At 40.5% G+C, this 23,704-nt stretch overlaps 1 protein-coding gene across 11 annotated transcripts in view; it reads right to left on the bottom strand.

The window, feature by feature from the left end:
• The window catches only part of BPTF (bromodomain PHD finger transcription factor), a 137,216-nt gene that overhangs the window by 93,690 nt on the left and 19,822 nt on the right, over nucleotides 1–23,704 (bottom strand). For all 11 annotated transcript variants that reach the window (XM_039235984.1, XM_039235980.1, XM_039235983.1 and 8 more), the window contains exons 2-3: nucleotides 10,048–10,870; nucleotides 1,301–1,524 (exon numbers count right to left, since the gene is read on the bottom strand). In XM_039235984.1, coding sequence (XP_039091915.1) covers nucleotides 1,301–1,524; nucleotides 10,048–10,870 — 1,047 coding nt within the window. The remainder of the gene's footprint in view (nucleotides 1–1,300; nucleotides 1,525–10,047; nucleotides 10,871–23,704) is intronic.

Genomic DNA, 23,704 nt, shown 5'->3' with positions numbered 1-23,704 from the left:
GAACAATAAACTAGGAGACCAGACAAATCTCCTGTGCAGAAAAATCCCCAATAATTTATGTAGACGGCTGCTATCCCCAGGAGGTGAAGCCTAACTCCCCCCTCCCCAAGAGTGGGCTGTGTAGTGACTTTCTTCCCTGAAGCACAGCATGGGTAGGACTAATTTTATAGGGGAGAAACTTGACAAATGCTTGCTACCTGAGCGAGGTTAACATGATCAGTGATAAGTCATGCTGATAGCACATAATCTTGATATGAAGATGAGACTAGCACTTCAGCTCTGTAGTCTTCGTCCCAAAATCCATAATCTCAGTTCGGAGAAGAACATGAGACAAATCCAGATTGAGGGCATTCTACCGAGTACCTGACCAGTACCCATCAAAACTGTCAAGGTCATCAAAAATAAGAAAAGTCTCGGGGCATCTGGGTGGCTCAGTTGGTTAAGCATCCGACTTCAGCCCAGGTCATGATCTCACAGTTCGTGGGTTCAAGCCCCATGTCGGGCTCTGTGCTGACAGCTAGCTCAGAGCCTGGAGCCTGTTTCAGATTCTGTGTCTCCCTCTCTCTCTCTGACCCTCCCCTGCTCATGCTGTCTTTCTCTCAGAAATAAATTAAAAAAAAAAAAAAAAAAACATTAAACAAAAACAAACAAAAAAAAATTAAACGAAAATAAGAAAAATCTGAGAAATTGTAACAGTCTAGCAGAACCTCAAGGGACATGATAAGTAAATGTCATGTGGTGTTCTGGATAAGATCATGAGACAGAAAAAGGTATCAGTAAAAATAAGGAAAAACAAAGTATAGACTTCAGGTATTATAATGCATCAATATTGGCTCACTACTTATGACAAAGGGGTCACAATGATAATGTAAGATGTTATAATAGGGAAAAGCCAGTGCAGAGTATAGGGAACGCTCTGTTCTACCCTAGCAACTTTTCTGTAACTATAAAACTATTCTAAAATTAAGCTTTATTTAAGATAAAAAAGAAAGCAAAGACTAAATTTTACAAGGATACTATTTCTTATCATTAAAAATAGGATTCCTACTAATAATGTAACTTGAATTAAAGAAAACAATTGGGAGAGTATTAGTAATGACCGAAGCAAGACACAAAACGCTAACATGCACAGCACCCTAATTTATGCTGAGATGAACAAGATTCTTTCGGGAAAATGAAAATATTAAGAATTAAAATATACATCCTTGAAATTTTAATATTTTCAAGTTTTGTGGTGATTTAATACCAAGAATTTATCTCAAATTTAGTAACAAGCAAAATGAGAAAATTTCTCTCTTACCATTAGCTGCCGCCAGAAAGGATTTGTTACTGCCCCGAGCCTTATTGGTCAAATCTTCAGTTATGTCCATGTGTCGGTGGATTTCTTCACGCATTTCTTCCAGAATTTTGCACAGTTCTGCTTCCCAGTAATCTTTATCTAGACAATCAATTAATTCTGCAAGTTGGACCTTTGTGCTGTAGTACCAAATTTTCTTCTCATTTTCATTTTCTGTATCTTCTTCTCTGTATAAAACAAGTACAGAAACTTTCTATGTTAGATGTAATGGCACTGATTTGACAACTGCCATCTACCCAATGAAAGTTAAAATACGAAATACAAACTTCGCACATTAAAGCTCAGTATATTTGATCATAAAAATCTCCTCAAGTCTCATTCAAACTCAAGTTACTTTTGTTTTAGTTGAGCAATCTCTAAATATCTGGATTTCCTAACCCACAGCCACTTAGAATAAAATAATTTGTGGGGAACCTGGGTGGCTCAGTGGGTTAAGTATCCAACTCTGGACTTCAGCTCAGGTCATGATCTCATAGTTGTGAGATTGAGCCCTGCATCAGGCTCCACACTGGGCATGGAACCTGCTTAGGATTCTCTCTCCCTCTTCCCCCTTTGTCTGCTAACTCTCTCAAAAAAAGAAAAAAAAAATCATTTGTAACAGTGGGGAGACAGGAATTAGTATAGCAGCAGAGAAAGGAATCTAAAAATATGACACACAGAAGCAGGACCTCAAGGGGCACCTGGCTGGCTCAGTGGGAGGAGCATGCAACTCCTATCTCGGGGTCATGAGTTCGAGCCCAACATGGGGTATAAAAATTACTTAAATAAATAAAACTTGAAGAGAAAGAAGAAAGAAACTGGACCTAAAATTTCAAAGTGTGGGAGTACTTGGTGAAGGATAGTCTTGGTTATACTTCAGTCGACTTTGATATCATCACTGTAACCATATAGATAGAATTTTAACCAAAATATTTAAACTATGCTCATAGCAGGTTGACACTACAATGTTCCAGTTTAGTAGGACATTTCCATCGACATGGTATAAATGCTCTCCTAAATTCTGGAATGATCTCAATGAGCAGTAATGTCTCAGGTCTCTTCCTTTCTTATGGACAAAATTTGAACTGGGGAGAAGAAGAGCAGCCCCCAGCCCTGCCTACATCTCTCCAAAGGTCCTACCCACTCGAAACGGAGGTGTAGACCTCCACGGGGATGGCCACTAACTACAAACACAAGGCAATTCAGGCCTATGACTGGACTGTGAGAAATACATGTGATGAAATTCTTTCATTCAAAAGGAATCCAGGAGCATGTGTGAGGTACCTGACAAGGGTCGAACTTTCCTGGCTGCTCAACAGCAAACTCACAAAGCTGAAAGAACTGGGCTTTAAGAAAGATCTAGCTTTACGGGCATCTGGGTGGCTCAGATGTTTGAGCATCTGACTTTGGCTCAGGTCATGATTTCACGGTCTGTGTGTTAAAGCCCCACGTCAGGCTCTGTGCTGACAGCTCAGAGCCTGAAGCCTGCTTCTGGTTCTGTATCTCATCGCTCTCGGCCCCTCCCCCACTCACACTGTCTCTGTCAAAAATAAACATTAAAAAAATTTTTTTCTAAAAAGAAAGATCTGGCTTTAAAACGGGTTCAGGTATTAATGAGACCTGCAACCGTGGACAAGACATCACCTCTCTGAAACTCTGAGCCTTACCTACCTGCTCAGATGGGAATGAATGGAATCTATTTTCAGGGCCAGTGTAAGAATTAGAAGATTATAAATAAGGCATAGATTGCAGTACCCAGGCACATTGTTAGTGATCAATAAACATAAAATATGATTATTACTATTAAGGTAGTAAATAAATAAACATTGAGCAAATTTCCAGGAATGAGTCATTCAGTAATTCTAAAGAAAGAAGGGACATATCAAGTCATGGATAAGTAAATGGATATCGAAATTATCTAAACTTTTAAAACATTAATTTAAAAAAGAACAAAGCGAGATAGCATTTAAGTTTTATTTAAGTAATCTGTACCCCAAACGTGGGGCTGGAACTCAGAACCCTGACATCGTGTCACATGCTCTTCCGACTGAGCCAGCCAAGCACCCTTTATTTGCTCTTTAAAATCAGCATCTGCTAACATATGAAATTAGGGTACTGCTCTGTTAGAAGCTTCCTAAAAAAACTGCTGAAAATCATCTTTTTAAAATCTGCTCTATATGGGTATTTTTACTGACTTCTTATGACTGAGTGATGACAACAGTCTTATCCCAATTTACAGTGTTAAAGATGTCAGAGTCCTCTAATCAAAAAGACTAATAAAATGCTTTCAAAAGGCACTACTATATCAAAATTCTAATTAAGTGACAATATCAAATCAGGAAGTACTTAATGAGCTTTGACTGAGCATAAGTGTTACAGGGCAGTTTGATTCTTTATTTTCTAAAATATCAATCTTAAGCATTTCACTTGTTATAAAGATGTTAAATTCTTTCTCTTACAATTTGCTTTCTCCTCTTTATTCAGAAATACCTATCAATTTCAACAAAACAAGAAAAACATTCCATATGAAAACATTTTGGGGTTAGAAAACATAATTTACAAGCATAAGATTTCAACATGAAAATGGGAAACTATGGGAACAAATTTAATTAAATGGACATTCTATTTTGTTCAAATACTCACACACTATTGAAAAGGTTCCTAACAGCTGACTTAATCCTTACTGGCACCTGCATAATTTCCATTTAAACAAAGAATAATTTCAATTTTAATCTTAATTTTCATCTGAAAGGAAAACTCACTACTTCATATAACAGTCCATTCTAGACTAGAATTGCCCTTTTAGGAATTTCTTCCTTTTAATGAGATGACTCAAACCTAGTATTTCCACCAATTAGGCCTGCTTCTGCCTGCTTGAGTTACGTGTAACAAACCTAACATCTGCTCCACACACAGTCCTTCAAATCTTTCACATCTATAATTTTACTGTTTTTGCTTTTCAGGCCAAACATGCTCAAATACTTTAATCATTCATTTTTTTTAAGTTAATGGATTTTGAGAGAGACAGCACAAGTGGGGGAGGGGCAGGAAGAGAGGGGTAGTCAGAGAATCCCCAGATCTGTCAGCACAGTGCACGATGTGGGGCTCGAACTCACGAACCATGAGATACTTATCTGAGCCAAGACCCAGAGTCAGACGCGTGACTGAGCCACCCAGGCACCTTTAGTCATTCTTGTCAGCACATTTTCCAGTCCTCACTACCCTGATATTCTTCCCCTATTTAGGTACCCAGTAACTGTTTTTTATTCTGCTCTTCAAAGGTAATACACAACACTGACAACTTTTTTCTTCTTGAAGCTATAGAAGGATAAATTTGTTAAGCATAACGTAACAAAAGAGAGTGAATAATAACTGCTCATGTTTTCAAACAAAAGCTGGTTTTTATGTTTGTTTTTTTCTTTAAAGCAATGTCTATGCCCAATGAGGGGCTCAAACTCACGGCCTTGAGATCAAGAGTTACATGTTCTACTGAACGAGCCAGCCTGGCACCTTGTGAAAAGTTGCCCCAATACCTGTGGACTTGGGCACATTTATAAAATTTATATAATCAGGAGTATTATATAATTGTTATATATATAGTATATAATTATATATATAGTATATAATTGTTCTAATTATAAAAGTGACAAATGCTTTCCTATATAAATATACATTGACGTGTATGTATACTTGGTTTGGGGGTTAGAACGTGGTTTCTATAGACACCCTGTCCCTACAGCACCCAAGTGTCCCTTCTGTACACCCAAACTGGCCTGGCTTTCCTAAGGACACTAATCAGCTCAAAGGAGCTCCCAGGGCAGCAGGGAAGACAGGTTGGAATGAAAACATCTGCCAGAAATATAATTACGAACAAACATAAATATTACAGGTCTCCATGTTAGAGTCTGCTTGGCTTTTACTCAGGCAAGACAAGTAGGAGGTTAATGACTAACAATAAGTTTCAAGTTTCATTTTTAAACAAACCCACAGAAACTAAGAGTAAGGAACACTAGTAGCAGGTTGAAAATAGTATCTCTCCAAAATTTATGTCCATCTGAAACCTTAGAATGTGACCTTATTTGGAAATAGAGTCTTTGCAGATACAATTAGCTAAAGATCTTCAGGTGAAATCTGGTATCCTTGTAAGTGGAAGAAAAGACACAGAGAGACACACAAGAAAGGTGGTGTGAAGGTGCGGGCAGAGATTTGCATGGTCCATCTATCTATAAAAGCCAAGAAACGTCAAGGACAGCCAGGGACCACTAAAGCTTGGAACAGTCTCTCTCAGAGTCCCCAGAAAGAACCAATCCTGCTGACACGGAGGTTTCATTTCAGGCTTGTGGCCTTCAGAACTGTGAGAGAACAAATTCCTGTTGTTTGAAGCAACTCCACGTATGGTGATTTGTTAGGGCAGCCCTACGAAACAGCTTTCGGTGCAGGGGAAATGAAGCCCTCTGACAAATACCTAAGAATGGGAACGTGGCTCTGGAACTGGGGGACGGTAAAAGGCTGGAAGTCATTGGAGGTACTGGATAGAAAAGGCTTAGGCTGCCTTGAAGAGAAAAGGAGGTAAGCAGAGATCGGAATTATGTTGCTAACACGCCAAGAACACACGGGCCACTAGAAGCTGGAAAAGGCAAGAAGGGATTCTTTCCTAGAACCTCCAAAGGAACACAGCCCCACCACTGCCACCCTGATTTTAGACTTCTAGCCGGCACGACTGCCAGAGAATAACGTTCTGCCACCCAGTTTGTGGTACCTGGTTACAGCGGCCACCAGAAACTAATACAGCTATGGATTTATTAGCAGTTAAAGCACCAGCTAGGTCAGGCAGCCTGAACGGGTCAGGAACACACGTTCTGTACCCAGAATACCTGGGACTGAATCCTGATTCTGCTACTTACGACTAGTTGTGTGACACTGAATACATTATTTAACCTCTCTATGCCTCAACTTCTCTGTCTGAAAAATGGGGTGGCAACACTTCTGTCAGAATGCAATTGTAAGGACTGAGTTCAAATACATAAAACACTTAGAACGCTGCTGGTGTCTACTGCTACTATTTTCTTCATCTTATGAAGTATGTGATATCTACCTTAAAACAAATAATTACAAGTAGGATGGGTGTTTAAAAAAAAAAGGGGGGGGGGCACCTGGATGGCTCAGTCAAGTTGAACATCCGACTTGCTTTTGGCTCAGGTCATGATCTTGGAGTTGGTGGATTCAGGCCCCAAGTTGCCTGGGATTCTCACTCCCTCCTTCTCTCTCTGGCCTTATCCCACTCACGCCCTTCTCTCTCAAAAATAAATAAGCTTAAAAAAAAAAAGAAAGAAAAGAAATCTTTCAAGGTGCAAGAGTGAAAGAGGATCAGGGAAAGAAAGTCCTAGGAAATGGCATATATAGGCCAAGACTTGAGAATAAGCCAAAAGGTTTCTAGATGTTTTAGTTTGCTTTTTATTTATCTTGTTTTGGGTGGTGGGAAGCAAGAGAATTAAATGTACAAAATTAGGGAACTGTGAACTTTCTGGTAAGAGCAAGTGGAAGCAACTGGAAAGTTTTTCAACTTGAGGGAAAGAGAGACCTGATCAAAACTGCTGAAATCACCCAGCTATGGAACAGAGACTAGAACTAGGGAGTGAGGAGTTCCACACAGACCACTTCGGCTACTAAAGGAGTCCAATCGAGATGATGGTAAGGGCAGCGAGAATGGAGAAAATCAGATTCAATATTTAAGAGGTAATTAAAAGGTACAATAAACAATACAAGAAAACAACAAAAGCCTATTCCTGAGCTGGTGCCATGGTGATCCCATATACTACAAATGAGATCAATGGGTGAAGGGTAGGGAACGTGGGGGCAGTGATGAGTTCAGTTTTAGACATGCTGTGTTTGAGGAGCCTGCTACGTGAGCGTGTCCAGGAGCCGAGGGATATACAGAACTGGGTATGCGCAGAAGGCTCACAGATGTAGGTTTGATGGCATTAAGACAGCAAGGAAATAGAGCACTTACAAGCAAGAACAGGGAGGTACGGATGCAAGCAGTACAGATTTAAAAACATAGTTTAGCACATTTGAAAATGAAAAAAAGTTCTTAAGTTTGTTTATTTATTTAAGTAATCTACACCCTCAACATGAGGCTCAATCTTACAACCCTGAGATCAAGAGTTGCATGTTCCTCCGACTGAGCAGGGCCAGGGGCCCCCAAAGAACAGGTTGGGTGTTTTTTTGTTTTTTAATTTTTTTAACTTTTATTTATTTTTGAGAGACAGAGAGAGACAGAGCATGAATGGGGGAGGAGCAGAGAGAGAGGGAGACACAAAATCCAAAGCAGGCTCCAGGCACTGAGCTGTCAGCACAGAGCCCCATGTGGGGCTCGAATCCACAAACCATGAGATCATGACCTGAGCTGAAGTTGGACACTTAACCAACTGAGCCACCCAGGCGCCCCAGTTTTGTTTTGTTTTTTAAGTTTACTTATTTATTTTTGAAAGACAGAGAGAGAGCAAGAGAGCGAGAGAGAGCGCGCACACACATACAAGCAGGGGGAGGGTGTCAGAGAGAATCCCAAGCAGGCTCTGGGCCTACATATAAAATAGTTTCTATAAATGACTAGCACTGCAATTAAAAATTGTTCACTACCCCAGACTTTGCTTTAGGTATGTCCTCCTTGGACCATAAGTCCACTGATTTATCATTTGAGGCTTCCAGGGAGAGCATATACCAAATCTCCACATATTGTCATCCCTACAATTCACATGGCTTCAAGTTTCACCAGGCGCCCACATATAATCTACCACAAGAGGGCGTCAAACTGAAATTGTTTTTACTTTAATCGAACTTTTAACAAGATGTTAAATCTTTCTGATTTACTCAAATAACTGACAAGGAACACTTAATAATCACTAACAATAATACTTAAAGTTTTATATCTAACCTGGGGCACCTGGGAGTCTGACATGGGGCTCAAACTCACAAGACATGAGATCATGACCTGAGCTGAAACCAAAAGTTGGGTGCTTACCCAACTGAGCCACCCAGGTGTCCCAGGATTTTATTAGTTTTTTAAAAAATAATTATTCCTATCTTATAGGTTTTTTTAATGTTTCTTTTTGAGAGAGAAAGCATGAGCAGGGGAGGGGCAGGAGGGTGGACACAGGATCTGAAGAGGGCTCTGCGCTGACAGCAGCAAGCCCCATACAGGGGCTTGTGAGAACCATGAGATCATGACCTGAGTTGAAGCAAGACACTCAACCGACTGAGCCAGGTGCCGCTTATTATTTTTTCAAAGGAGGAATATTCTAAGAACAAAAGCGCCCTTAGAAAATAAAAATATGATAGCAGAAAAGAAAATCTAAATCGTAGAGCTGGAAGACTAAGATAAGGAAATCTTCTATAAAAACTGAGCAATACACACATATATACACACACACACTCACTCACTCACACCCTAAAGAAGAAAAAAGGCAAAGAGGAAAACTGGAGAAGAAAGGTAAGAAAATCAGAAGACCAAAAGAGGAATGCCAATGTTCCATAAAACAATAGTACAAGATAAACACAACAGGAAAAAGGAAAGGAGGAAATTCTCGAGAGAAGTTCTCAACTGAAGGACTCAACTGCCAGGATTTGAAAGTGCCCACCAAACACCCAGTGGATGAAAAAAAAAAAAAAGACTCCTACGAGGCCACATCACTCTAAAACTGCAAAAACGCTACAAGCAAAGAGAAGATTCTAAGCTTCCAGGTAAGTCCAAACAGGTCACATACAAAGACTCAACGAACAGATTCAGATTTCTCAACAGCAGCACTGCAAGAAGACAACTGCACAAAACGCTGAGGACCTTTATAAGTGAAGGGGGGCCTGGCTGAGACTCCTCTCCCTACCTGGGGGGCTTGCCCAGGCACTGAGGAAGTTCCCGCTGTCTCCTCCACGCCCTACTCGATGTTCCTTTCACCCCACCACTGATTTTATATGATTTGACCTAATTCTGAGAGCTGGAAGAAGGCTTTGAAGACTTGAGAAGCTGAAAACACAAAGCAGCCCACTCCCTCTGATCATATTTCTACAAGATGTCAAAACCAAGTCCATACTCCGACCCTGCCTGACACGCGACCGAAGTAAATGCTCTGCTTTCCCAGACTGCCTCCTGACCTTCCCCCTGACCTGCCTGGAAGAACCTCTTGAAAACCTTCAGAAAAGCACAAGTCAGACTGTGCCCATGAGTCTGTAGAGCCTATCTTCTGGGAGACTACAACCCATGATGACAAAACCGATCAGATCCTCAGACGGCTGGTTTGTTCTTACCACTCCATTTTGTTCTTACCACTCCATTTTACGTATGAACATAGCGAAACTAAAAAGAGAAGAAGAAAATCCTAACACCAAAATCAGGCTAGGCTGTAGGCAATTTAACCAGGGGAGGGCCCACAGTGGCATCTCCCTTATAACATCCTATCTCCCATCCCAGGCAATTAATACCCTGGTGTGCAATTTGCATTTTTTTCATACACTCTTCTTTCTTTACAATTTAAAAAGCTTTTAATTTACATATTTAATGTACACATTCCTCCAAGTGAGAAATTATTTAACTATGTAACTCATTATTCAATCACAAAGGTTTATATGACATCCGCAGCCTAGCTCTGTGTTCTCAATCGTGAAGGAAACTGGCTCAATTTTAAATACAGACGAAAATTAAGGCCAGATTTACTTACATAATGAGTCGTCGGTTTAGGAACCAGTATTTCCTTCGACTTCTGTCATATCCAATAGGTTCATGTCGAATATACGGTTTATTTTTTTGGATTTCAGCAACACAGTCAGTCACACCAGGCACCTTATGCGCCACACAGACCTCACACTGCCACTCATCCTCCGGGACCTCCTCGAGGGGCGGCTTCACACACTCCAAATGGTAGACTGCCGAGCACGTCTCACAGCAAAGCAAATCCCCGAGTTTGTGACAAACCCGACAGTGGTCGTCATACTGGATCACCCCTTCGGACATCAATTCCTCACGAGCGATATTCGTGGTAAGAAACTGATCAACTAAGAACTGCAGAACCTTGATCTTGTTCTCCACGGGTCCGTAGGGATAGTCCTCCGCTTCCTGGTAGGGAAGAACGTGGTGGTACTCCTTGTCGCTCTCACAGTACACCCGCAGCACCTCCGGCCACGTCATCCCGTCAATGAAGTACAGCGTGGAATTAACGCTGTCTTTCAGATCAGCAGGTCCAAAGGTAGTATTGGAAGTGTCTTCTTCGCGCAAAACCGCTTTCAAGAGCACAACGTGCATTTCCGCCATAAGCGTGCACTGCTCTTGACTCACCAGAGCCGCACAGAAGTCCTCAAAGCGAAAAGGAGACAACCTTAAAACAGTGCCAAAGTTCCGCAGTACCTCGTAAATGGCAATAACATTCATTATATGCTCATTAGGCACCATTAAATCCTCAGAGGACTTGGGAAACTCAAGGGGTGGGATGTCTTTTTCTTCCAATATCGGAGAACGAGGCCGATGAACTCTCGGTTTTCGCCTACCTGTAAATAAAGAAATGGCGTAATTACAAATCGACCCATCATTTCTGCAAACTAAGGTTCTCTAGTTTTTCCTATCGGGACATATACTTCAAGACACAGATGAGCATACTCCGATTTTTCTAATAACTGTCAAATTAAAACAATACCAAGAAGCAACTATTTAGCTCTAATTTTTAAATCTATAAAAAAATCTGAATTCAAAGTTTTCCCATTGTATCACAAACTACAAGTAAAAAATTTTAATTGTAATCAGCTCTCAATTTTCTAGAGGGGTTAAGCTGTTTATAGGTAACCATGATAAAAAGTAACAGTGCATGTGTGAAAGATCTGAAAAGAACATAAATGAGAAAAACATCCCCATGTGAGTAAACGGGCACAAGAGAGCTCACACCGTGTCAGCTGTGATACAGAAACGGCCCTCGACACACAGACAGAAAGTTCCCTGGTACAGCACCCCTTCTCCTCTGCCAGAGGTGCTTCCTAAGAGCCAAGTACTGGAGAGTTCCACAGTGCAACACAAGGTAGGGCTGAGACAGAAAGGAAGGAGGAAGAAGTCAAAAAGATAAGAGAGGCTCACCTAGGAAACAGACACAGATTGTATGTATTTTTTAGCAGTCAGTTAAGCAATTGAAGTTACCTGATTTGAGATGTGATGCCCAGGAATATATATGCACATAGATAAATGTATCAACATACAGCACACATTTGAGAGCTTAATTTGTACAAAGCATTTAAGATCTCATCTAATTTTCTGAATGAGTCTATGAAGTATGTTAATAAACCCTACTGTATAAATAAGAAAACGTGTTGAGGGGCACCTGGGAGGCTCTTTGGTTGAGTGCCTCTTCATTTAGGCTCAGGTCATGATCCCAGCATCATGGGATCGAGCCCCACATTGGGCTCCGAGCTGAATGTGAAGTCTGCTTAAGATTCACTCTCTCTCTCTCTTTCCCTCCACCCCCCGTTTGCAATCGTTCTAAAAATTAAAAAAATTTTTTTAAAGAAAACTTGTTTCAACAAGTTTCTCTAAAACAGTTGTGCCTGTATTATTATTTTTATTATTACTTGATGTTTACAGAATAGGAAATGTATTTTTAAATATCAGAAATAATTTTAATAAGGTAAGTTAACATTAAATTCACTGTTGTACAATTAACTTCTATCAACCAAGATTTGGGATTACTGGTAACCTTTTAACTGCCTGCCCCTCCCCCATTCCTGAGCCCTCCTCACTCTGAGCTTAGTTTCATAGCTAAAAGGATGTATGGTGTCAGGAGAAAAAAAAGCATGCTAAAGAATATAAAAGGTGAAGATATTTTAACTTATGCAATGCACACCCGATATTCATTCATTAAAAAGATTTTCCAGGGGCACCTGAGTGGCTCAGTCGGTTGAGCATCCAACTTCGGCTACCTGGTCATTATCTCACAGTTCATGGGTTCAAGCCCCGTGTCGGGCTCTATGCTGACAGCTCAGAGCCTGGAGCCTGACTCAGATCCTGTGTCTCCCTCTCTGACTCTCCTCTGCTCACGCTCTGTCTCTCAAAAATAAATAAACATTAACAATTAAAAAACAAAGATTTTCCAAATAAAAATGTATTCATTACTTACTGCAGAAAAAAGTCCAAGGGATCACCCTGGGCCAGACATTGTTGTTGACCCTACATCTCGGCAAACTTCACTAAAGAGGTACCATCTACACAGATGCACTTTTCACAGAGTTAATTAAATCCCGGAATCACCGTGATAATAAGCATCATGAAGCGTAACCCAGTCCACATTACTGCCTCCAAGAAATTAGTTGGGATTCATCTGTGTAAATACAAATGAGAGAAGGGAGGGATGCCTGGGTGGCTCAGGTGGTTGAGCCTCTGACTTCAGCTCAGGTCATGATCTTCACTGCTCGTGGGTTTGAGCCCCGTGTCAGGCTCTGTGCTGACAACTCAGAGCCTGGGGCCTGCTTCAGATTCTGTCTCCCTCTCTCTCTGCCCCTCCCCAGCTTGCACTCTGTCTCTCTCTTGAAAATAAACGTTAAAAAAAAAATAATAAGATGAGAGAAAGGAGTAAAAGGGAAGGCTGAACCTAGAGGGAATCCCTCAATAAAAGAAGAAACACAAGTCCGCAAACGAGACAAAACTCCTTACAGACACAGTCCTTGCATTCCCTCAGCTGTTTATGCAAATGCTGTCAAAAAGCATCCAAGTAAAGAATTCCAGAAGGAAGGTTGGAAAGCAGTTCTAGGACCAGGATGTAGAGTCCTTAAATGTTAGCTTTAGGAGTCTGTACAGTATTTTATTCTGGCAATAATGAGGGTTGTTACAGGTTTTCTAAGCAGGGCAGGGACAAACGTAGAATGTTCCAGAAAGACTTCTCTGGCTTCACTGCAGAGAATGAACAGGACAAAGGGAACACAACAGAGACTGGGCATCTTGTGCGATTAAGCAGAAGATAAAGACCTGGATTCAGAGTTTGGGTGTAAGAACAAGAACAACAAAAAGAAGGATACGAGTGACTTACGAAGAAAGAAATCAGCTGATGTGCAGAATATACCACCACCACCTTGAAATCTAACTGTATTTATCGTTACCTTCAAAAGCTTGTTCTAACCTCCCCAGACTCTTCTGAATTCATGTAGCCTTCTAGGAACCATGTTACCTCATATTATATTACCTTTTCATGGTATCTTCCCCATCTCCCCAGCTAAATACCCAACTTTTTTTTTAAGTTTATTTATTTTTGAGAGAGAGAGAGAGAGAGCACAGGCTGGAGACAGGCAGAGAGAGAAAGGAAGACATAATCCAAAGCAGGCTCCAGGCTCAAAGCTGTCAGCACAGAGCCTAATGCGGGGCTCAAACCCACCAACCATGAGATTATGACCTAAATGAAGTCGGACAGGAAACCGACTACAACACCCAGAATTTGGCATATTTCTTTTATCAGTAGTATTTTCCCAGCATCATTCCCTTTCGAAAATTTCCCCTCCCCACACACCATGTGATTGTGATGGGGCCCCCAACCACAGGATTGCATCTCCTCCTCACCTTCACCAGCTTGGAGATAAGACCCAGGGCTGGCCAGCAAGACTCCGCCTGGGATTTTATATTCAGATGCTAAGTGAGAAGTGCTCAGAAGCTCTTTCTTTCCATGAATGAGGCCAGAGCTGTCCTTGGCTAAGCCATCTCTACTTCCCTCAGGAAGAAAGGAGTAAAGATGATGGACAGAAGCAGAAGCGAGATATAAGTACTGACAATTCTTGAGTCCTTGGCAGAACCTAACCTTTGGATTTCCAATTTATGGAAGCCAAAACCATTTCCCTTGTGCTTAAGTGAACATGTTTGTCTTCTGTCACTTGCAAATAAGAACGCTCACTAAAAAGTATCTGACACCGTATACCGCAGGCTTTTTATAATGAGAAACAATAAATTACTAAAGACTATCAATAAAAGCAGTTAATGTTAAAAAAATACTGCTGATAGGAATCTATTTTAAAGCAGTAACAGAAGTATTATCTAAATTAATGTCTAATTTTAAAGCATCAGCTTTCATACATTCTGAAAGATTTTGGATAATCATTATATACATCTGAATTTTAACGGTTATTTAACTTTGTATTATTAAGAAGCTAAAGTTGGGGCACCTGGGTGGCTCAGTAGGTTAATGTCCAACTCTTGATTTTGGCTCAGGCCACAATTCCAGGGTTGTGGGATGAAGTCCCACATCAGGCTCCCTGCTGAGCACAGAGCCTGTTTAAGATTCTCTCTCCCTCTACCCCTCCCCCAGGCTTACACTCCCTCCTTCCTCCCCTCTCTCTCTCTCAAACTTAAAAACATTCTCTGCCCCTCTCCCACTCTCTCTCTCTTTAAAAAAAAAAAAAAGGCTAAAGTCTGTTCATTTTCTGTTGGTTTTAAAGATAAAAGGAAAAAAGGCCAAAAAAAAAAAAAAGGCCTAGAAGTTCTACATTCTATATATCTAGCTAGAAACCACAAAATAGCTTCTATTCAAACTAGGACTACAGTCATACACCTACTGAACAGGGTGAGCACTTCTGAAAGTTAACATTAAAGACAGGTCAGTTTCCTCTGAAGCATTATTGGGAAAGTATAAATTGTTTCAGATTTTAAAAGGCAATTTGTCAAAATCTATCTGAATGCTTAATCCTTTGACCCTGCGATTCAACCTCCCAAAATTTATCCTACGGATATCCACACATGCATTTAAGTAAGTACAAACAAATTTAATGCAATGGTTTATGAAAGTTCAAGTTTTGGGGGTGCCTGGGTGGCTCAGTCAGTTAAGTGACTGACCTTCCTTGACTTGGCTCAGGTCGTGATCACTCGGTCGCAGGATCAAGCCCTGCATTGGACTCTGCCCTGACAGTGTGGAGTCTGCTTGGGATTCTCTCTCTCTCTTTCTCTCTCTCTATCTGTCCTGCCCCACTTGCATTCTTTCTCTCTCAAAATAAACTTCAAAAAATTTGTTTAAGTTGAAGTTTTGTGGTTTTTGTTTTAACCTGAATATACATCAATACTTAAATGAATTATGATACACTTATACAATGGCAGTTGGAAAGAACAAAGTAAAATTCATATATGCTGAAATGAAAAAAGATTATTTATTTCAAGAGAGAAGGAGAGAGAGGGAGGGAACAAGTGGGGCAGGAGCAGAGAGAGAGCGAGCGAGAGCGAGAGAGAGAGAATCCCAAGCAGGCTCCATGCCATCAGCACAGAGCCCGACACACAGGGCTCTCAATCTGACAAACTGTGAGATCATGACTTGAGCTAAAACCAAGAGTTGGACGCTTAACCAAATGGGCCACCCAGGGGTCCCAAGAACCATTAATATTTTTTAAGTTTATTTATTTATTTATTTTAGAAAGAGAGAGAGTAAAGGAGAGTATGTGTGCTCACAAGCAGGGGGAAAAGGGACAAAGAGAAAGAATCTTAAGCAGGCTCCACACCCAGTGTGAAGCCCAACATGGGGCCTGATCCCATGACCCTGGGATTGTGACCTGAGCTGAAATCAAGAGTCAGATACTCAACCAACTGAGCCACCCAGGTGCCCCTAGAATCTTTTTGAAGTACTTGTTTCTGAGATGGAGACCTGGGGGACAGGGGGGTAAAAAAACCAAATTTTTTTACTTTTTCATATTTTTTAATATCACATGCATGTATTTTTGTTATGGTAATTTAAAAGAAAAATGTTGAACAGGTGTCTATGCACACATATAAAATATCAATATTCAAATCAATAAAATGATGCTACTAATGGCTTATTGATGGTCTTGTATGAACACAAATATAAGATCATTATGCCAAATTCAAAGATTAAGGTTTACAGAACTGAGTGCAGATTGTACAAAGAAAAAACTCAAAATTAAGCCACTTAAGCCCCTCAACTGTCAATCATTAGTATTAGCAAATCATTTCAACTATTCATTAAAATGTATCTATAATATTATAATATGCCATTGAGGATTACTTACACTCATTACCATTTTCAACACTATTCTATTATCTAGGAGATATATTAAATTTTCCTGTATTAAGAAAAGGCGAGGCGGGGGGGAATGACATCTGCCTCACTAGTTATCAAGTCAAGGCAAAGTAAAACCACAGCGAAATACTGTGTCATACTCATCAACAGACACAAATTTAAAAATCCAACTACACAGGGACGCCTGGATGGCTCAGTCAGTTAAGTGTCCGACTTCGGCTCAGGTCATGATCTCACAGTTCGTGGGTTCGAGCCCCGCATCAGCTCTTTGCTGACAGCTGAGAGCCTGGAGCCTGTTTCGGATTTCTCTCTCTCTTTCTCTCCCCCCCCCCCCCACTTGTGCTGTCTCTCTCAGTCTCAAAAATAAACTATAAAAAAATAATAAACATGCTTAGCAAAAAAAAAAAAAAATCCAACTACACAAACTTTTGGGAAGAACGCAGTACAATGGAAACACCGGCAGTAGCACTACACAGCGATACCACCAGTGTGGAGAGTAATTCAGTACAGTGAGGTTAAGGGTGTGCACATAACCCGCAGAGAAGAGTTTACAAACTCTATGCTCATGGCCCAAAGTAAAAAAACCTACATTTTACATCTCAATCCGGTACACACCACACCAAAACAAAAGTTCTACAAAACACAACTCTTACTATATGTCTTATAACATCTTCTCTTCTATCTTCATACCATGTACTCTATTCTGTCAGCTTTCAAAACATGCTGGTTGCAGTCCACAGTCTGAAAATCACTTCTCTAGACAAACCTTCCTTGTGCACATGCAGAGTAGTCAATTTGTTTAAAAAACCAAAGAAACAGCAAATCACGCTAGAAACAACCAAAATGAACATCAATAGGGGAAAGATTAAATTGTGGAACATTCATTTGGTAGGATTCTATAGAGCAGTCTTGAGTAATTTAGGGCTACGTATGTCAGCATGTATCAATCTTAAAAACAAAACACCATGAAACAAAGATGCTACAAAAGGATAAACAGTTTGAAGCCATTCAGAACTGTCTTATCGATTGCTTATGGGAAAATACACACACGTACATACACACACGTATATACAGCAGCAGTTAACATAACCATCAGAATGTAATCTTCTTAAAGGCAGGGAGTTTTGTCTGTTAGTTGTTGCTATGAATAGCGGCTGGCACATAGTAAGGTACATAATAAAATTTATTGGAACAATTAGTAGTTTTTAAGGGCTAGCCCACCCAATTGCACACATGTTAGAAATGTGCTTTTACTCTTCACTATGTAAGTAAATAGAGGGCTACAGGGAGAACTCCTGGAACCATGGTCAGCAAACTTCATACAGCAGAATCACCTGGCAAGCTGACTCTAGTTAAAAGTCTGATTTAGGGGTGTCTGGGTTGCTCAGTGGGTTAAGCGTCCCGACTTTGGTTCAGGTCATGACCTCACGGTTCATGGGCTCGGGGACAACTGAGAGCCTAGAGCCTGCTTCGGATACTGTGTCTCCCTCTCTCTCTGCCCCTCCCCCCTCCGATGCTCTGTCTCTCTCTATCAAAAATAATTTAAAATTTTTTTAAAAATAAAAGTAAAAGTTTGATTTAATAGTTCTAGAAGAGAGTTTCAGAATGTGCATTTCTAGCAATTCCCAGGTGCTGCTGTGCTGGTGTGAGGCCCGCAGGTTAAGAACCACGGCCCTAGAACTCAGAAAGGCTATCCTTCTGAGATCCAGACAAGCAACAATTAATATACATCAGATGAAATTCACTAATTTCAAAAAGTACCCTCAAAACATGCTACTCAAAATGCGACTGGCATCATTGATGATGCCTGCAAGAAAGTCAGCAGCTCAGGCCCTACTCCAGCTCTACTGCATGAGGATTTGCAGTTTCTCTAAATCTTCAGGTGATTCACATGCTCATTAAAGTTTGAGAAACTACCATGAAACAGTCCATCATAAAACTGAGATGCAGCAAAGTCACACAGTAAGCTGTTAAAAGCTGAGTGTCGGGGTGCCTGGGTGGCTCAGTCAGTTAAGCATCAGACTTCAGCCCAGGTCATGATCTCCCACCCAGTCTGTGAGTTTGAGCCCCGCATCGGGCTCTATGCTAACAGCACAGAGCCTGGAGCCTGCTTCGGAATCTGTCTCCCTCTCTCTGTCCCTCTCCTACTTGCCCTCTGTCTCTCTGTCTCTCTCTCTCTCTCTCTCAAAAATAATAAACATTAAATAAATAAAATAAAATAAAATAAAATAAAATAAAATAAAATAAAATAAAATAAAAGTTGAGTGTCAACTTGCAACTCAAATTTACCGAACCCCAGGTTAAACTCAGTAATCTGTATTTTTATCCTTCTCCCCAGATAATCCCACTGTGTGTCGAAGTTTGAAAACTACTGCTTTCCAGAAACTGGTTATCTCCCCCATCAAACAGAAAGTAAGGCTTTCATGAAAACCCAGGTGAGAAAAGTAAGGCGCTGTCTCAGTAGGCATAACTGGAACAGGATGGACTTAACCTGAAAGACAGCTGCAGCCTCATCAAAGCCTACAAAGCCTACAAAAAAGAAACTGCTAAGGATGGAAAGTGGTCTGCATGAATTCTGCGGGGGGGAAAAAGAGAACCAAAGAGGAAGAATTTGTCAATGAATTTCCAGCATAGTCTAGGTTAAGGGAGAGAATTTCTTGATTGAATAACAAAGATTCTGGCCCATCTGAAATGTTACTGCTTTAACAGAAGAACTGTGTTACTATGTATAGATACTTTCTTTAAAAAGTGACCAGACTTACAAAACTTTCCGCTCTTTTATATTTCATAATAAAAGTCTAACTTAACTTAATAGGGTCTGTAGGGATCCTCTTTTCTTTGAACACTTTGGAAGAACTGGTCAACAGTTCTCACCAAGTGTTAACTTTTGACTGGGGGCCTTTTCTACATATCTCAGTTTTTAAAATATACACTGTGGGCACAATCTGTGTTTGTTTGGTTAATTTCTCTCTCTCTTTTTTTAAAGATGTTATTTTTTTAATGTTTATTTATTTTAGAGAAAGAGAGACACAGAATGCACATGTGGGTGGGAAAGTCAGAGAGGGAGACAGAGAATCCCAAGCAGGCTCAGCGCAGAGCCTGGCACGGGGCTTGAACCCATGAACGAACCGTGAGATCATGACCTGAGCCGAAACCAAGAGTCTGATGCTAACTGACTGAGCCACCCAGGAGCCCTCAGGATTTTATTTTTAAGTAATCGCTACTTACAACATGGGGCTTGAACTTACAACCCTGAGATCAAGAGTCACACACCCCACCAACCGAGCCAGCGGGGCACCCCTAATTTCTAATTAAAAACAAACAAAAACCCTTCTCTTTACATTTTAAACAGAAAATGCCTTAATTTGCTAAAGCCGTGAGAAATCCCGACCTTTTCTAAGGCCTTGATCAAACGTCCTCCTCTGTCCTGTGCTGTGCCTCTGAGAATGCTGCTTCTCGGGCACCGGGTACAGCTCTCCATCAGTTCTGAGTACATTTACACTACAGGCGGGCAATCACTCATGTGCCCCTGGCTCATTCGTTGACATTTTATAGCACAAATCATGTCTTGCTTACTGTAGTACCTAAAAAGTGGTTGCAAAACGACACCCAGAAGCTCCTACCTATAGAAGGTAGAGAGGTCCAGGGGTGAAGTTATGCCAGGATTAAAACCCTGATGCCACTGTTGATTTTTCAAAGTTTGGCTTATAAATTTTTATTGAATTAATTCTTTGAAGAAAACTTACAGCGTGTTTTCAGACTTCTAGATTGCATAACTCTCTTTATAATTTGTGTTTCTAGAGGGAAAAAAATGTAATACCGCCTCCAAAATATTAGTGTAATCTTCTGAGTTTTAAAATTTTCCGTTTTTTTCTTGATAAATGGGAAAAGCAAAAATAAAATTATTACTAGACTTTCATAAGTGTTATTTTAAAAATTCAAAGCTTTCTTCCAATTTTAATTATCCAAATCACAGAATAATGAACATCAGGAGCTCAAAAGAGGGTTGGCTAACCATGACCAGCCACAGCCTGTTGTTGTTGTTTTTTTAATGTTTATTTATTTTTGAGAGAGAGGCAGAGTACAAGTGGGGGAGAGTTAGAGAGAGAGGGAGACATAGAAACCGATGCAGGCTCCAGGCTCTGAGCTGTCAGCAGAGCCCAATGTGGGGCTTGAGCTCTTTAACTGTGAGATCATGACCTGAGCTGAAGTCGGACACTTAATCGACTGAGCCACTGAGATGCCCGTTTTTTTTTTAATAAAGTTTTATCGGAATACAGCCATACTTATTTGTTTACTTATTGTTTATGGCTGCTTTTGTGCTACAATAGCAGAGATGAGTATTTGCAAAAGAGTCTGGCTCACAAAACATAAAATATTTACTATCTGACAATTTAAAAGACAAAGTTTGCCAATCCCCTGCCAATTAGATCATATAGTCCAGCCAACAGTTTACAGATGAGTAAACTGAGGCCCATAGATGAATGACTTTTCTAAGATCAAACTCCAGCTTAGAAGCAATAAACAACCCCGCCTAGCCAGAAAATTCTGAAAACAAACATCTGCCCCCCCACCCCCAGTCTGAAAGCTAAACCTCAGGCTCTCAAATCACAGGTATATTTACCAGCAAATGATGAGGCCTAATCCATATCTAAGACCACCCACTAAAGGTCTCAGTATAGTTGGCTAGATTCTAGAAAAGAAGTTAATTTAAAAACCACATAAGGGGGGAGTCAGTTAAGCGTCGGACTTCAGCTCAGGTCATGATCTCACCGTTCGTAGGCTCAAGCCCTACATCAGGCTCTGGGCTGTCAGCAACAGCGCTTGTTACAGATTCTATGTCTCCCCCTCTCTCTGCCCTTCCCCCGCTCATGTTCTGTCTCTCTCTCTCTCTCTCTCTGTCTCAAAAATAAACATTAAAGAAAATGTGTTGCTACAAAAATAAAACTTTATTTTAAAAAAGCCACATAAGGGGGGCTTGGGTGGCTCATTTGGTTGAGCAGTTGAGCATCTGACTCTTGATTTCGACTCAGGTCACAATCTCCTGGTTATTGAGTTTGAACCCCAAGAAGGGCACTGTGCTGACAGCACAGAGCCTCCTTGGGATTCTTTCTCTTCCTTCTTTCTCTATCCCTCCCCTGCTTGCACATGTATGTGGTGTGCTCATGCTCACGTGCTCTCTCTTGCTGTCTCAAAAATAAATAAACTTAAAAAATATATAAATAAATAAAAAGCACAGAAGCCTGGGGATGTGTACTGTATGGCATGACTACAGTCAACGATATTGTATTATATACTTGAGAGTTGCTAAGAGAATAGAGCATAAAAGTTCTCATCACAAGAAAAAAACGTGTAACCACGTAGTGATAGATGTTAGCCAAACTTAACCAAAGTAATCATTTTGCGTTACATACATGTATCAAATCATTATGCTGTATACCTAAAATTAATACAATATATGTCAATTATAATTGACATATAATAAATAAAAATAATTAATTTTTTAAAACAATAAGTATACATTAGGGAAAGTTTTAAAACAATCAGGTGATGGAAGCAAAACCCAGTTCAGCCTATTAAATATCACCCAATAATCCCACTCTTGGGAATCTACCCTGTAAGGGTTCCTGGGTGGCTCAGTCAGTTAAGAATCTGACTTTGGGTCAGGTCATGATATCACAGTTTGTGAGTTTGAGCCCCATGTCAGGCTCTGTGCTGTCAACTCAGAACCTGGAGCCTGCTTTGGATTCTGTCTCCCTCCCTCTCTGCCCCTCCCCCATTCACGCTTTGTCTCTCTGTCTCTGTCTCTTAAAAATAAATAAAATTATAAAAAATTTTAAATAAGTAGATGTTACTCAACAATCCCACTCTTAGGAAGAAACACTCAGTATTTGAGTGACTACAGATACATCTCTAGCACATTTAGGACAGCACATTTCAATAGGGCTAAATGTATTTATCTATCTATCTATCTATCTATTTATTTGCAAGTTCTAGGGGAGCCTGAGTGGCTTAGTCGGTTAAGTGTCCGACTTTCGCTTAGGACTTTCGCTTAGGTCATGATCTCGCGGTTCGCGGGTTCGGGCCCCGTGTCAGGCTCTGTGCTGACTGCCAGCTCAGAGCCTGCAGCCTGTTTCAGTCTGTGACTCCCTCTCTCTCTGACCCTCCCCTGCTCACGCTGTCTCTCTCTCCTAGAAATAAATAAAAACCTTAAAAAAATTTTAAAAAAATATTTGTAAGTTCTACACCCAACATGGGCTTGAATTTATTTATTTATTTATTTGTTAAGTTCTACACCCAACATGGGCTTGAACTCCTAACCCCAAGGTCAAGAGTCACATGCTCTACCAACTAAGCCAGGCAGGCATCCCTCAATATGGCTAGTTTTTTAAGGCAAATAAATATTAACAACAAAGACAGTTATATATTAATAAATTTTTAAAAGGCCATCTCAAGTCTTTATCTTACATACTTGAGCCCTGTAGGCATCTGAGGTTGTAACCTCTGCCTAAACAATCTCTACTGTTAAGCTTTTTTCTGAGACACGGAAGATTCGCAACTCAAACTACTTAGGCAATTAAGGATAATACATCTGGGGGGTGCCTGGGTGGCTTAGTCGGTTAAGCGTCCGACTTTCGCTTAGGTCATGATCTCGCGGTTCGTGGGTTCGAGCCCCGCATTGGGCTCTGTGCTGACTGCCAGCTCAGAGCCTGGAGCCTGTTTCAGAGTCTGTGTCTCCCTCTCTCTCTGACCCTCCCTTGCTCACGCTGTCTCTCTCTATCCTAGAAATAAATAAAAATATTTAAAAAAATTTTTAAAAAAAGGATAATACATCTGGAAGGAGACAATCTTTTAAGTTTACAGAAAATCAGAAATCAAAGGCATTTCATCTGGATAATTTCGGACCAAAAAGTTCAAATACATTATCTGAAATGACAGTAAAACTGCTTTCTAAATATTTTATTATTTGCACAGCACTTTAATTTTTTAAATGTTTATTCTTTTTTTGAGGGGGGAGGGGCATAGAGCAAGGGAGACACAGAATCTGAAACAGACTCTAAACTCTGAATTGTCAGCACAGAACTTGACGCGGGACTCGAGCCCACGAACTGTAAGATTATGACCTGAGGCAAAGTCAGACGCTTAACCACCTGAGCCACCCAGGCGCCTGCATAGCACTTTAAAAGCAGATTATGGTCATGAGTTGGAGAAAGGGATAATTTACTGAATAAGGCTTCAAGGAGGATGTGAAATTATTTCAATGTCTAGAAGAACAGGGAAAAAGTATATTGATGGGAGGGGCTAAAATTTTACTAGCTATTTTAAATGTTGGGACTATTTC

Source organism: Hyaena hyaena, unplaced genomic scaffold (assembly GCF_003009895.1).
Source record: "Hyaena hyaena isolate Hyena2069 unplaced genomic scaffold, ASM300989v1 scaffold_104, whole genome shotgun sequence".
Classification (NCBI taxonomy): domain Eukaryota; kingdom Metazoa; phylum Chordata; class Mammalia; order Carnivora; family Hyaenidae; genus Hyaena; species Hyaena hyaena.
Note: the sequence above shows the minus strand (reverse complement) of the source record. Positions and strands in the feature narration are given on the sequence as shown.